The 12,305-nt window shown below is 39.4% G+C and overlaps 1 protein-coding gene across 1 annotated transcript in view; it reads left to right on the top strand.

Annotated features, from left to right (window-relative positions):
• The window catches only part of KIF11 (kinesin family member 11), a 64,877-nt gene that overhangs the window by 32,792 nt on the left and 19,780 nt on the right, over positions 1-12,305 (top strand). The window contains exons 11-14 of the mRNA XM_054435885.2: positions 5,416-5,503; positions 6,775-6,963; positions 8,779-8,986; positions 9,925-10,097. Coding sequence (XP_054291860.1) covers positions 5,416-5,503; positions 6,775-6,963; positions 8,779-8,986; positions 9,925-10,097 — 658 coding nt within the window. The remainder of the gene's footprint in view (positions 1-5,415; positions 5,504-6,774; positions 6,964-8,778; positions 8,987-9,924; positions 10,098-12,305) is intronic.

The following is a 12,305-nucleotide window of genomic DNA, read 5'->3' on the forward strand; positions in this document are numbered from 1 at the left end:
TCATTTGTTTAGTCCCATGATTGAAAATATGGTTTTTGCTCTCTTTTTTTTTAACTTTTATTTTAGTTTCAGGAGTACATGTGCAGGTTTGTTTTACAGATAGATTGCATGTAACAGGAGTTGGTGTATATATTATTTTGTCACCCAGATAATAACCATAGAACCTGATGGATAGCATTTCAATCCTTACTCTCCTCTTACCCTCCACCCTCAAAGAGGCCCAGGTGACTATTGTTCCCTTCTTCATGTCCATGTGTACTCAGGGTTTAGCTCCTACTTATAAGTGAGAACATTTGGTGTTTGGTTTTCTGTTCCTATGTTAGTTTGTTTAGGACAATGGCATCCAGCTCCATCCATGTTGCTGCAAAGGACATGATCTCGTTCTTTTTTTTTTTTTTTTTTTCCTAGACAGTCTTGCTCTGTCACCCAGGCTGGAGTGTAGTGGTGTGATCTTGGCTCACTGCAACCTCTGCCTCCCAGGTTCAAGTGATTCTCCTACCCCAGCTGCCCGAGTAGCTGGGATTACAGGCACCTGCCACCATGCCCAGAGAATTTTTTTTTTTTTTTTAAAGTAGAGATGGGGTTTCACCATGCACCATGTTGGCCAGGCTGGTCTTGAATTCCTGGCCTCAAGTGATCAACTCACCTCGGTCTCCTGGAGTACTGGGATTACAGGCATGTGCCACTGCACCCAGCCATCTTGCTCTTTTTTATGCCTGTGTAGTATTCCATGGTGTATATGTACCACATTTTCTTTATCCAGTCTACTGTGGATGGATAGCTAGGTTGATTCCACATCTTTGCTGCTGTGAATAGTGCTATGATGAACATATGTGTGCATGTGTCTTTATGGTAGAACAATTTATATTCCTTTGGGTATATACCCAGTAATGGGATTGCTGGCTCGAATAATATTTCTCTGTGTTTTTTTTTTTTTTTTTTGAGATGGAGTCTTGCTCTGTTGTCCAGGGTGGACTGCAGTGGCACAATCTCGGCTCACTGCAAACTCTGCCCCCTAGGTTCAAGCAATTCTCCTGCCTCCGCCTCCCAAGTAGCTGGGATTATAGGCACCCGCCACTGCACCTGGCTAATTTTTGTATTTTTAGTAGAGGCGGGGTTTCACCATGTTAGCCAGGCTGGTCTCGAACTCCTAACCTCAAGTGATCTGCTCACCTTGGCCTCCCAAAGTGCTGGATTACAGGTATGAGCCACCATGCCCTGCCAGTATGTCTGTTTTAAGTTCTTTGAGAAATTGCCAAACTACTTTCCATAATGGCTGAACTAATTTTCATTAGCAGTGTATAGGCGTTCCCTTTTCTCCACAACTTTACCACCATGTGTTATTTTTTGACTTTTTAATAATAGCCATTCTGACTGGTGAGATGGTTTCTCATTGTGGTTTTGATTTGCATTTCTCTAACAATTAATGGTGTTAAACGTATTTTCATATGCTTCTTAGCCACATGTATATCTTCTTTTGAAAAATGTCCACGTCATTTGCCCACTTTTTTTTTTTTTTTTTTTTTGAGACACAGTTTCACTGTTGCCCAGGCTGGAGTGCAGTGTCGCGTGATCTCCGCTCACTTCAACCTCCACCTCCTGGATTCAAGCGATTCTCCTGCCTCAGCCTCCGAAGTAGCTGGGATTGCAGGTGCCTGCCACCATGCCCGGCTAATTTTTGTATTTTTAGTAGAGATCGGGTTTCACCATGTTGGCCAGGCTGGTCTCACACTCCTGACTTCAGGTGATCCACCCACTTCAGCCTTCTAAAGTGCTGGGATTACAGGCGTGAGCCACCACGCCCTGCGATAGTTTCTTTTGTTATGCAGAAGCTCTTTAATTACCTCCCATTTGTTAATTTCTGGTTTGTTGCAATTGCTGTTAGCATCTTCATCATGAAATCTTTGTCAGGGCCTATACTAGTTTTTTTTTTGAGACGAATCTCACTTTCTTGCCCAGGCTGGAGTGCAGTGGCGTGATCTTGGCTCACTGCATCCTCTGCCTCCTGCATTCAAGCAATTCTCCTGCCTCAGCCTTCTAAGTAGCTGGGATTACAGGCACCTGCCACCACACCCGGCTAATTTTTGTATTTTTAGTAGAGATGGGGTTTCACCATGTCGGCCAGGCTGGTCTTGAATTCCTGACCTCAAGTGATCTGCCCACCTCCGCCTCCCAAACTGCTGGGATTACAGGTGTTAGCTACTGTGCCCAGCTGGGCCTATATGATTTTATGCTTAGACAATCCCATAGTCTCTGTCCATAAGCTCCTAGATCTGATAAACAATTTAAGCAGAGTTTCTAGATACACAATCATTGTACAAAAATCAGTAGCATTCCTATATACCAATAATGTCCGAGTGCCAAACAAGAATGCAATTCCCTTCACAATAGCCACAAAAACAGTAAAATACCTAGGAATACAACTAACCAGAGGTGAAAGATCTCTATGGTAAGAATTATAAAACACTGCTGAAAGAAATCAGACTTGACACTAACAAATGGAAAAACTTTCCATGCTCATGGATAAGAAGAATCAATATTGTTAAAATGGCCATACCACCCAAAGCCATTTACAGATTAAATGCTGTTTCTCTCAAACTACCAATGACATTCTTCACAGAAGAAACTATTGTAAAATTCACATGGAACTGGAAAAGAGCCCGAATAGCCAAAGCAGTCCTAGGCAAAAAGAACAAAGCTGGAGGCATTGCATTACCTGACTTCAAACTGTACTACAGGGCTACAGTAACCAAAACATCATGGTACTGGTACAAAAACAGACACATAGACCAATGGAACTGAATAGAGAGCCCAGAAATAAAGCCACACACCTACAGCCATCTGATCTTCGACAGAATATGCAATGGGGTTAAAACTGCCTGTTCAATAAATGGTGCTGGGATAACTGGCTATCCATATGCAGAAGATTGAAACTGGACCCCTTCCTTAACGCCCATATACAGAAATCAACTCAAGATGGTTTAAAAACTTAAATGTAAAACCTAAAACTAAAAACCCTTGTAAAAAACCTAGGTGTTTGTTCTCTAATAGACATGAGGCATAATCTGAGATAGTTTTGTCTGAAAAAGCTTTTGGAATTAGTACAGTGTCAGTCAGAGAAGAATCACAAAGACTACAGCCAACATTTAAAACAGGATAATGCTTTATTTAAGCCAAGCTTAATAGACATTTTAAAACCATATCAAAATCATCTCATCCATACAATAACAATGTTGTATTACCCCTTGGCATTCACTATAAAAAAGCATTTCAAATAATCCCATTTTACATAAAAGATGTATTTCTATTTATTTTTATTTTTATTTTATTTTATTTTATTTTTATTTTTATTTTTGAGATGGAGTCTCACTCTGTCACCCAGGCTGGAGTGCAGTGGCGCGATCTTGGCTCACTGCAAGCTCTGCCTCCTGGGTTCACACCATTCTCTCGCCTCAGCCTCCTGAGTAGCTGGGACTACAGGCGCCCGCCACCACGCCCTGCTAATTTTGTTTTTGTATTTTTAGTAGAGATGGGGTTTCACCAGGATGTTAGCCAGGATGGTCCTGATCTGCTGACTTCGTGATCTTCCCGCCTCGGCCTCCCAAAGTGCTGGGATTACAGGCGTGAGCCACCGCGCCTGGCTGTAGAAGATCCATTTCTAATAAAAAGCTAATATATTTAATCAAAAGACTATTCGAATTAACTCTTCTCTTACAGCTCATTTCTAGCTTTTCCTTTAGTCAGCAATATCTCTAGCTAATATGTTAAGGGAATTTGTATTCATGGAAGAATCTTTGTCATTTAAGCATAATGTGAAATAGAAAATTGTTGGTTGTTACCAAAGAGTTAGATGAGCAAATACAGGCATTCATTTCTGAAACTTACTAATACTCAAGAAATCGGAGACCCATTAAAGTGGGTTTGGAAGACCTGTGAGCTTTGTGCTTGAGAAAAGCATTGCTCTGTTTTACTTTTTATGACTTCTTTTGACTTTGACTTCATCTACTAATATTTTTGTTGAATTTCATTTCTGCTGTCAAATTTTTAGTTTCTAAAAACTCTTTTCTGCCATCCCTGTCCCTCCTTTTGAAAAATATAGCATCCTTTTATTTTATGGATCTATTCCTTATCTCAGAAACATTATTAATGTTATTAAAGTTTTCTTTTATGTTTTTCTGTCCTTTGGGATCTTTTTTTTCCCTGTTGTGATATCTGTCATTTGTATTTATTTTCTTCAAATGTCTAGTGATTTTTGCCTGGCAATTAAGATGGATTAGAAGCTTTGTACATGGGTGAGGATTATGGACCTGTAAGTTCACTATAGATGAAAAAGTGGTGATCTCAGTCTTAAGTCTGGGCTTCCATCAGATATCATTCTTTGTTGGATTTTTTTTCTTTTGGACAAGGCCTCAGTCTTTCCTGAGAAGATTTGCCCAGTTTGCTTGGAGATTTTTCTAGCTGCTGATATTTTTTGATTAGAGTGGGTATAGGGGGCTGAGGATTCCATCATTTAGTATGTAGATTTACACTTAAATGCTCATTTCTAGTCCCTAAACCTTCTACAGTCCATGGTGTCTACTGAAAGTGAACCTGGAAATTCTGCTGCAATTCCTATAGACTAGTGGCTCTCAACGGAAGTGGTGTTGAGGGACTGGTGGTGGTGGGTGGTTTTGTCCCCCAGAGGACATTTGGCAGGGTCCAGAGACATTTTTTACTGTCATGAATTGGATGGTACTGAACATCCTAAAATGTACAGGACATCCCCACAATGAAGAATTATTTGATCCACTAGTGCTGAGGCTGAGAAACTCTGCTCTAGAGAGTAATCCTTTGTTCTCATGGGGGTTATGTGGTGGGGTGAGAGTGGTGTTTGTGCTGGTGTATGTGTGTGTTGCAGCAGCAGGGGGTGTAATTGCTCTGTATACATACTTTAAGTCTCAGTTTTTAACCCCTAATCTTACCCCTTCCTTCTAAGATACCTGATGCCTTCAAGTCCCACATTTTTCCAGCATTCTGTGGGGCATATTTATATTCTATATCCCTGATTATAGATACTTAGGTTGCATTCCCTCCTCTCTCTACTTTGAGTTATAGTCAGTCCTCTGTTAGCTTTCTAGCTTCTCAAATTTGATACACACATGCTTTTCCCCTCATAGGTAGGGATTCTTAGTTTCAGAATTGAGGGCAAGGGAAAAATATTTCATTTATAAAACAAAGACAAGGAATATAATTTGTTCTTTGTAATTTGTATTTATTGCTTATTGACACTTAGGTATCAAGTGACACTTGGGTATCAAGTGATGGTGATAAATGTTGGAAATGAGTTTGTGTAGCTGTCACAATTGTGTTAGAATACATTTTGTAGGAGTTAGAAAAAAATATTAACTGTTAAACTCATATTAAACTTTATTTTAGAGTCATGAGTGGAAAATTAACTGTTCAAGAAGAACAGATAGTAGAATTGATGGAAAAAATTGGTGCTGTTGAGGAGGAGCTGAATAGGGTAAGCATTTAAAATGATATTTACTGTTATGTGAAAAGCAAATATTGAAAGAAAATTTTAGAATGTGAAAGACCCAATATTTTTTCCTTCAAGATTTTTTTTTTTTTTAGACGGAGTCTCGCTCTGTCACCCAGGCTGGAGTGCAATGGCGTGATCTCAGCTCACTGTAATCTCTGCCTCCCGGGGTCAAGCGATTCTCCTGCCTCAACTTCCCGAGTAGCTGGGGTTACAGGCGTGCACCACCATGCCCAGCTAATTTTTTTTGTATTTTTAGTAGAGACAGGGTTTCACCATGCTGGCCAGGCTGGTCTTGAACTCCTGACCTCATGATCCACCCATCTTGGCCTCCCAAAATGCTGGGATTACAGGCGTGAGCCACCACACCCAGCTCCTTCTTTAAGATTTTATTTTGCTGACCCTTATACTGAAAGTAAGTTATATTATGATTTTTTGCTATCATTAATCACATCAAAAAAGCTGACAGCTTATATTAATAAAACATTACAAGAAATTAACTGAATTGTTTGATTTTGTTATTAAAACTACAAAATAGTGAATGCTGAAGCATTTTTGTTAACATGTTTATCAGATAAAGGAATACAGATATTGGGAGAGACTGGATGTTAAATAAAAGTAATATAACTAGGGTAGGCAAGAGGCCTGACCTTTCAGGGCCACCCTCATATTAATACCTTTATTTATTTATTTTTAATTATTTTTTAGAGACAGGGTCTTGCTCTGATGCCCAGGCTACAGTGCAGTGGCATAATCATATCTTACTGCAGCCTCAAACTTCTGATCTCAAGCAACTCTCCTGCCTCAGCCTCCTGAGTAGCTGGACTTCAGGCATGTACCACCATGCCCGGCTAATTATTTTATTTTTTTGTAGAGATGGAGTCAGTCTTGCTATGTTGCCCAGGCTGGTCTCAAACTCTGGGGCTCAAGTGATCCTCCTGCTTTGGCCTCCCAAAGTGCTGGAGTTACAGGCATGAACCACCTTGCCGGGCCACATTAACACTGTTATATTCAAATCCATTGACAATGTTGAAGGAAACTGAAGAATTAATAGTACTACACCAAACCTATTATTTAATCTCAAAGTGTTGAGTAAGATTACAGAAAGAAACAGGATGACATATTTGTGTTAACCTACTGGGTAACTTGTTAAAACTTTTGCATGGAAATAATTTGTTTCATTTTTCTAATCTTATGAACTAGCCAGATATCCTACCAGCCAGATCAGCGTTTTTTAAATTCTGTGTTATATTTAGGTTACAGAGTTGTTTATGGATAATAAAAATGAGCTTGACCAGTGTAAATCTGACCTGCAAAATAAAACACAAGAACTTGAAACCACTCAAAAACATTTGCAAGAAACTAAATTACAACTTGTTAAAGAAGAATATATCACATCAGCTTTGGAAAGTACTGAGGAGAAACTTCATGATGCTGCCAGCAAGGTTTGTCCCTTGTGTTGATTTGTACTCATATTAAATAGAGAATGGGTAGAAAATATTTTCTGTGCTTAAGCATTAAATATTCTGTTTATTCACCCCAAATGGTATTTCCGTCCATTTAAAAAACATTATTTTACTATTTCATCCATATTTTTCTCAGTGGAGATGTCGACTTATGAAAAAACTACTCCTGCTCCTGGAGTTTTGAAAATAGAACATAACTTAGCCGGGCGTGGTGGCTCACGCCTATAATCCCAGCACTTTGGGAGGCCAAGGCGGGCGGATTGACCTGAGGTCAGGTGTTTGAGACCAGCCTGACCAACATGGAGAAACCCGTCTCTACTAAAAATACAAAATTAGCTGGGCGTGGTGGCGCATGCCTGTAATCCCAGCTACTTGGGAAGGCTGAGGCGGAAGAATCGCTTGAACCCGGGAGGCAGAGGTTGCGGTGAGCCGAAATCACACCTTTGCACTCCAGACTGGGCAACAAGAGCGAAACTCCGTCTCAATAAAAAAAAAAAAGAAAATAGAACATAACTTTATAATATATTTTGTAGACATTTAGAATAGTGATGCTGTGATGCTTCTTCTTTGTGGGGATGATTGAACCTAATTAGTCATTAAGAATTTAGTATGTTCTGGCCAGGCGTGATGGCTTACGCCTGTAATCCCAGCACTTTGGGAGGCCGAGGTGGGTGGATTGCTTGAGGTTAGGAGTTCGAGATCAGCCTGACCAACATGGTAAAACCCCATCTCTACTTTAAAAAAAAATACAAAAATTAGCCAGGCGTGGTGGCACATGCCTATAATCCCATCTACTTGGGAGGCTGAGGCAAGAGAATTGCTTGAACCCAGGAGGCAGAGGTTGCAGTGAGCCGAGATCATGCCACTGCACTCCAGCCTGGGTAACAGAGCAAGACTCTGCCTCAAAAAAAAAAAAAAAGTAATTAGTATGTTCTGATGATGAAAGATGTTGAAAGTATTTAATTTTTTATTAGTTGTACTTTTTTTTTTTGAGACAGACTCTTGCTTTGTAGTCAAGGCTGGAGTGCAGTGGCATCATCTCAGCTCACTGTAACCTTTGCCTCCCGGGTTCAAGCGATTCTCCTGCTTCAGCCTCCCAAGCAGCTGGGATTACAAGCGCCTGCCACCACACCCAGCTAATTTTGTATTTTTAGTAGAGACGGGGTTTCACCACGTTGGCCAGGCTGGTCTCAAACTCCTGACCTCAGGTGATCTGCCTGCGTAGGCCTCCCAAAGTGTTGGGATTACAGGTGTAAGCCACCACGCCCGGCCATTAGGTGTACTTTTGAGGAAATAGTAGAACATAGAAGGAAAAAAATTTCTGAGGAAGCATAATTATTGCAATAACTGACAAAATCAGTTTTCCGTGCTTGCGTAGATGGCTACAGGAAGGGAAATAAACATTACTGGGCATCTGGATAAATTAGCATGAGTTAAAGCATTTCTTCTGATACGATGTTTAAATTGACTATTTTTTTTTTTTTTTTTTTTTGAGACAGAGTCTCTCTCTGTCACCCGGGCTGGAGTGGCAGTGGCACAATCTCTGGCTCACTGCAACCTCCACCTCCCAGGTTCAAACAATTCTTCTGCCTCAGCCTCTTGAGTAGCTGGAACTACAAGTGTGTACCACCACGCCCGGCTAATTTTTGTATTTTTAGTAGAGACGGGGTTTCACCATGTTGGCCAGGCTGGAAAATTTACTAGTTCTTATCAAGATAAATCCTTGCGTAGATACTTTCCTCAGATTCCTTTCGCCATATCCATTTTGTCTAACACTTATTTTTAAAAATATAGCTGCTTAACACAGTTGAAGAAACTACAAAAGATGTATCTGGTCTCCATTCCAAACTGGATCGTAAGAAGGCAGTTGACCAACACAATGCAGAAGCTCAGGATATTTTTGGCAGAAACCTGAATAGTCTGTTTAATAATATGGAAGAATTAATTAAGGATGGCAGCTCAAAGCAAAAGGCCATGCTAGAAGTACATAAGACCTTATTTGGTAAGTTCAGGCTGTTCTGTTCTAGTCTTGATGTGTTAAGTGTGATGTTGATTTCAAAACTGATAATTTAATTTTGTGAAACATAGATGACAGTGTCACCAATACTCTCTACCATGCACAAACTATTTGTTCAGGCTGAAGATTAATGCTTTTATTGTCTTTGAATTAAAACAAATCTTTTTCCCTCCCCACCCTCCCTTCTGTTTTCTATAAAATGTTACATTTATTAAGTAACTAAGTATATAAATGTTAGAAGTAGAAGTCCTCTTTTTCCCTGACTCTGGCTTCTGACCCTGGGTCATTCACCATAGGTGTTATTGTTAAATTTCTTGGGCCTTTTTCTAGAAATTTTCTGTGCATAAACATTCTGCAACTTGTTTTGCGGAGGGGCATATGTATCTTGATGGTTTGCTATATTGTCAGAATATGTTTGTGTCTCATTGTTTTTAACTATTATCTCCCTTTAGAAAAAAGTATGTTTATTTAGTGTGAAATACTATCCTCATGGAAAATTTGGACATCCAGAAATATAAAAATTTAAAAAATCATCTAGACTCTAGTCTCACTAAGCCAAGCACTATACATTTTGGTATTGATTTCCAGTTTTTCTTTTCTTCTGTAAACTTACCGTAATTCTGTATATTATTTTTAGTTAGAGATTAATTGTAGAATATTCTAATTCTTTGTGTACTATATGAATTATAGTTATGGGTCTGATACACTTACAAATATGTTAAGGGTTTACAGAGCACTATAGAAAATTGTAATGTATATTTAAATATTTCCTTGCTTTGTAGTGAGCCAGTTCTTTTAAGCTCGTTATTACAAATTCTACAACAAGGGTATACTTTTGCCAACTTCTTTGAAATGGTTTGAACTGTATTTAATATATTTATGTCAAAGTTTACATCTTTCTGTTTTTTGTTTGTTTGTTATAGGTAATCTGCTGTCTTCCAGTGTCTCTGCATTAGATAACATTACTACAGTAGCACTTGGATCTCTCACATCTATTCCAGAAAATGTGTCTACTCATGTTTCTCAGATTTTTAATATGATACTGAAAGAACAATCATTAGCAGCAGAAAGTAAAACTGTACTACAGGAATTGATTGTTAGTACATCCTTTAAAATATTTTTGAAGGGTTACATTTGATAAATATTTGATAAAATATTTTAAAGGGTTACATTTGATAAGTCTATAAACAATGTTAACTGCTATTCTTCCATCTTGAGCTTTGCTAGACACAGTCATAGACACGCTCTGTGAGAGAGTACATATATTTTGTTTTGTTTTGTTTGTTTGTTTGTTTTGAGATGGAGTCTTGCTCTGTTGCCCAGGAGTGCAGTGATGCCCAGGAGTGGCGTGATCTCGGCTCACTGCAAGCTCTACCTACTGGGTTCATGCCATTCTCCTGCCTTAGCCTCCCGAGTAGCTGGGACTACAGGTGCTTGCCACCACACCCAGCTAATTTTTTGTATTTTTAGTAGAGACAGGGTTTCACCGTGTTAGCCAGGATGGTCTCGATCTCCTGACCTCGTGATCTGCCTGCCTCGGCCTCCCAAAGTGCTGGGATTACAGGCGTGAGCCACCTTGCCCGGCCAGCCTCTCCTTTTCTTTATTTTTCTTTATTTATTTTTTTCAGCCTCTCCTTTTCTCGGCTCACTGCAACCTCTGCCTCCTGGGTTCAAGCGATTCTCTTGCCTCAGCCTCCTGAGTAGGTGGGATTATAGGCATGTGCCACCACATCTGGCTAATTTTTGTATTTTTTTTTAGTAGAGATGGGGTTTTACCATGTTGGTCAGGCTGGTCTCGAACTCCTAACCTCAAGCAATCCACCCACCTTGGCCTCCCAGAGTGCTGGGATTACAGGCGTGAGCCACCGTGCCCGGCCGAGAGTACGTTTATATTTTTAAAGACAGACCTCTGCACTGTTTATTCTCTCCCAGAAAGGTTATTTTCAAATGTATGGAACTAACTTTTGAAACCTTTTTCACTCATGTCTTGTAACATTAGGAGTAGGAGTTATTAGTGAGGCTTCTAATGACTAAAGGGCAAGTTTAGCACCACATGATATCAAGGGACTTGTTAGTTGGCCCAGAAATTGGCAAGTCACTCTTTCCCCAGGGGTCCTGGACCCAACCAGAAGGGGATATTGGGTAGTTAATTTTAAAACTACAGTAATAAATGATAGTAATAATGGTGCAAGAAAAATATCTTAGAATTCTGGGAACACATATCAATTCTTAGGGTTAGATCTGTGTGGCTATGCCCTTCTGGGCCATAACTATAAATCTTTTCTCCAGAGTTCTATGGAAGTCACACATCTAATTGCACTTAATATTACCTCCTTCATACTTGATTTATATATAGTCTTTATTTTATAATTGTATAGTTGGTCTAGGAAGTTCTTAGCCATATAATTTATTTGTTTTCTTTGTGCAGAGTCTTTGCCTCCCTTTTTCAGTTTAACAATATTTATTAAACAATTTCCAAGTAAATACTACAAATGTTAGCTGACCCTCTGCCTCAATTCAGTGCTTAGATGACATTACTTGATAGGTTTTCTCAATCACCCAAATTTGACAAAGTTAAAAGATATCCTGTCAGTACTAACTTTTCTTTTTTTTTTTCTTCATTTTTCTTTTTTTTTTTTATTATTATTATTATGCTTTAAGTTTTAGGATACATGTGCACAATGTGCAGGTTAGTTACATATGTATACATGTGCCATGCTGGTGTGCTGCACCCATTAACTTGCCATTTAGCATTAGGTATATCTCTTAATGCTATCCCTCCGCCCTCCCCCCACCCCACAACAGTCCCCAGAGTGTGATGTTCCCCTTCCTGTGTCCATGTGTTCTCATTGTTCAATTCCCATCTGTGAGTGAGAACATGCAGTGTTTGGTTTTTTGTCGTTGCGATAGTTTACTGAGAATGATGATTTCCAATTTCATCCATGTCCCTACAAAGGACATGAACTCATCATTTTTTATGGCTGCATAGTATTCCATGGTGTATATGTGCCACATTTTCTTAATCCAGTCTATCATTGTTGGACATTTGGGTTTGTTCCAAGTCTTTGCTATTGTGAATAGTGCCGCAATAAACATACGTGTGCATGTGTCTTTATAGCAGCATGATTTATAGTCCTTTGGGTTTATACCCAGTAATGGGACTGTAAACTAGTTCAACCATTGTGGAAGTCAGTGTGGCGATTCCTCAGGGATCTAGAACTAACTTTTCAAATATTGATTCATTCATTAAATGGTTGTCTGTATATATACAGGCATATTTCAGAGATATTGCAGGTATGCTTCC

Source organism: Pongo pygmaeus, chromosome 8 (genome assembly GCF_028885625.2).
Source record: "Pongo pygmaeus isolate AG05252 chromosome 8, NHGRI_mPonPyg2-v2.0_pri, whole genome shotgun sequence".
Classification (NCBI taxonomy): domain Eukaryota; kingdom Metazoa; phylum Chordata; class Mammalia; order Primates; family Hominidae; genus Pongo; species Pongo pygmaeus.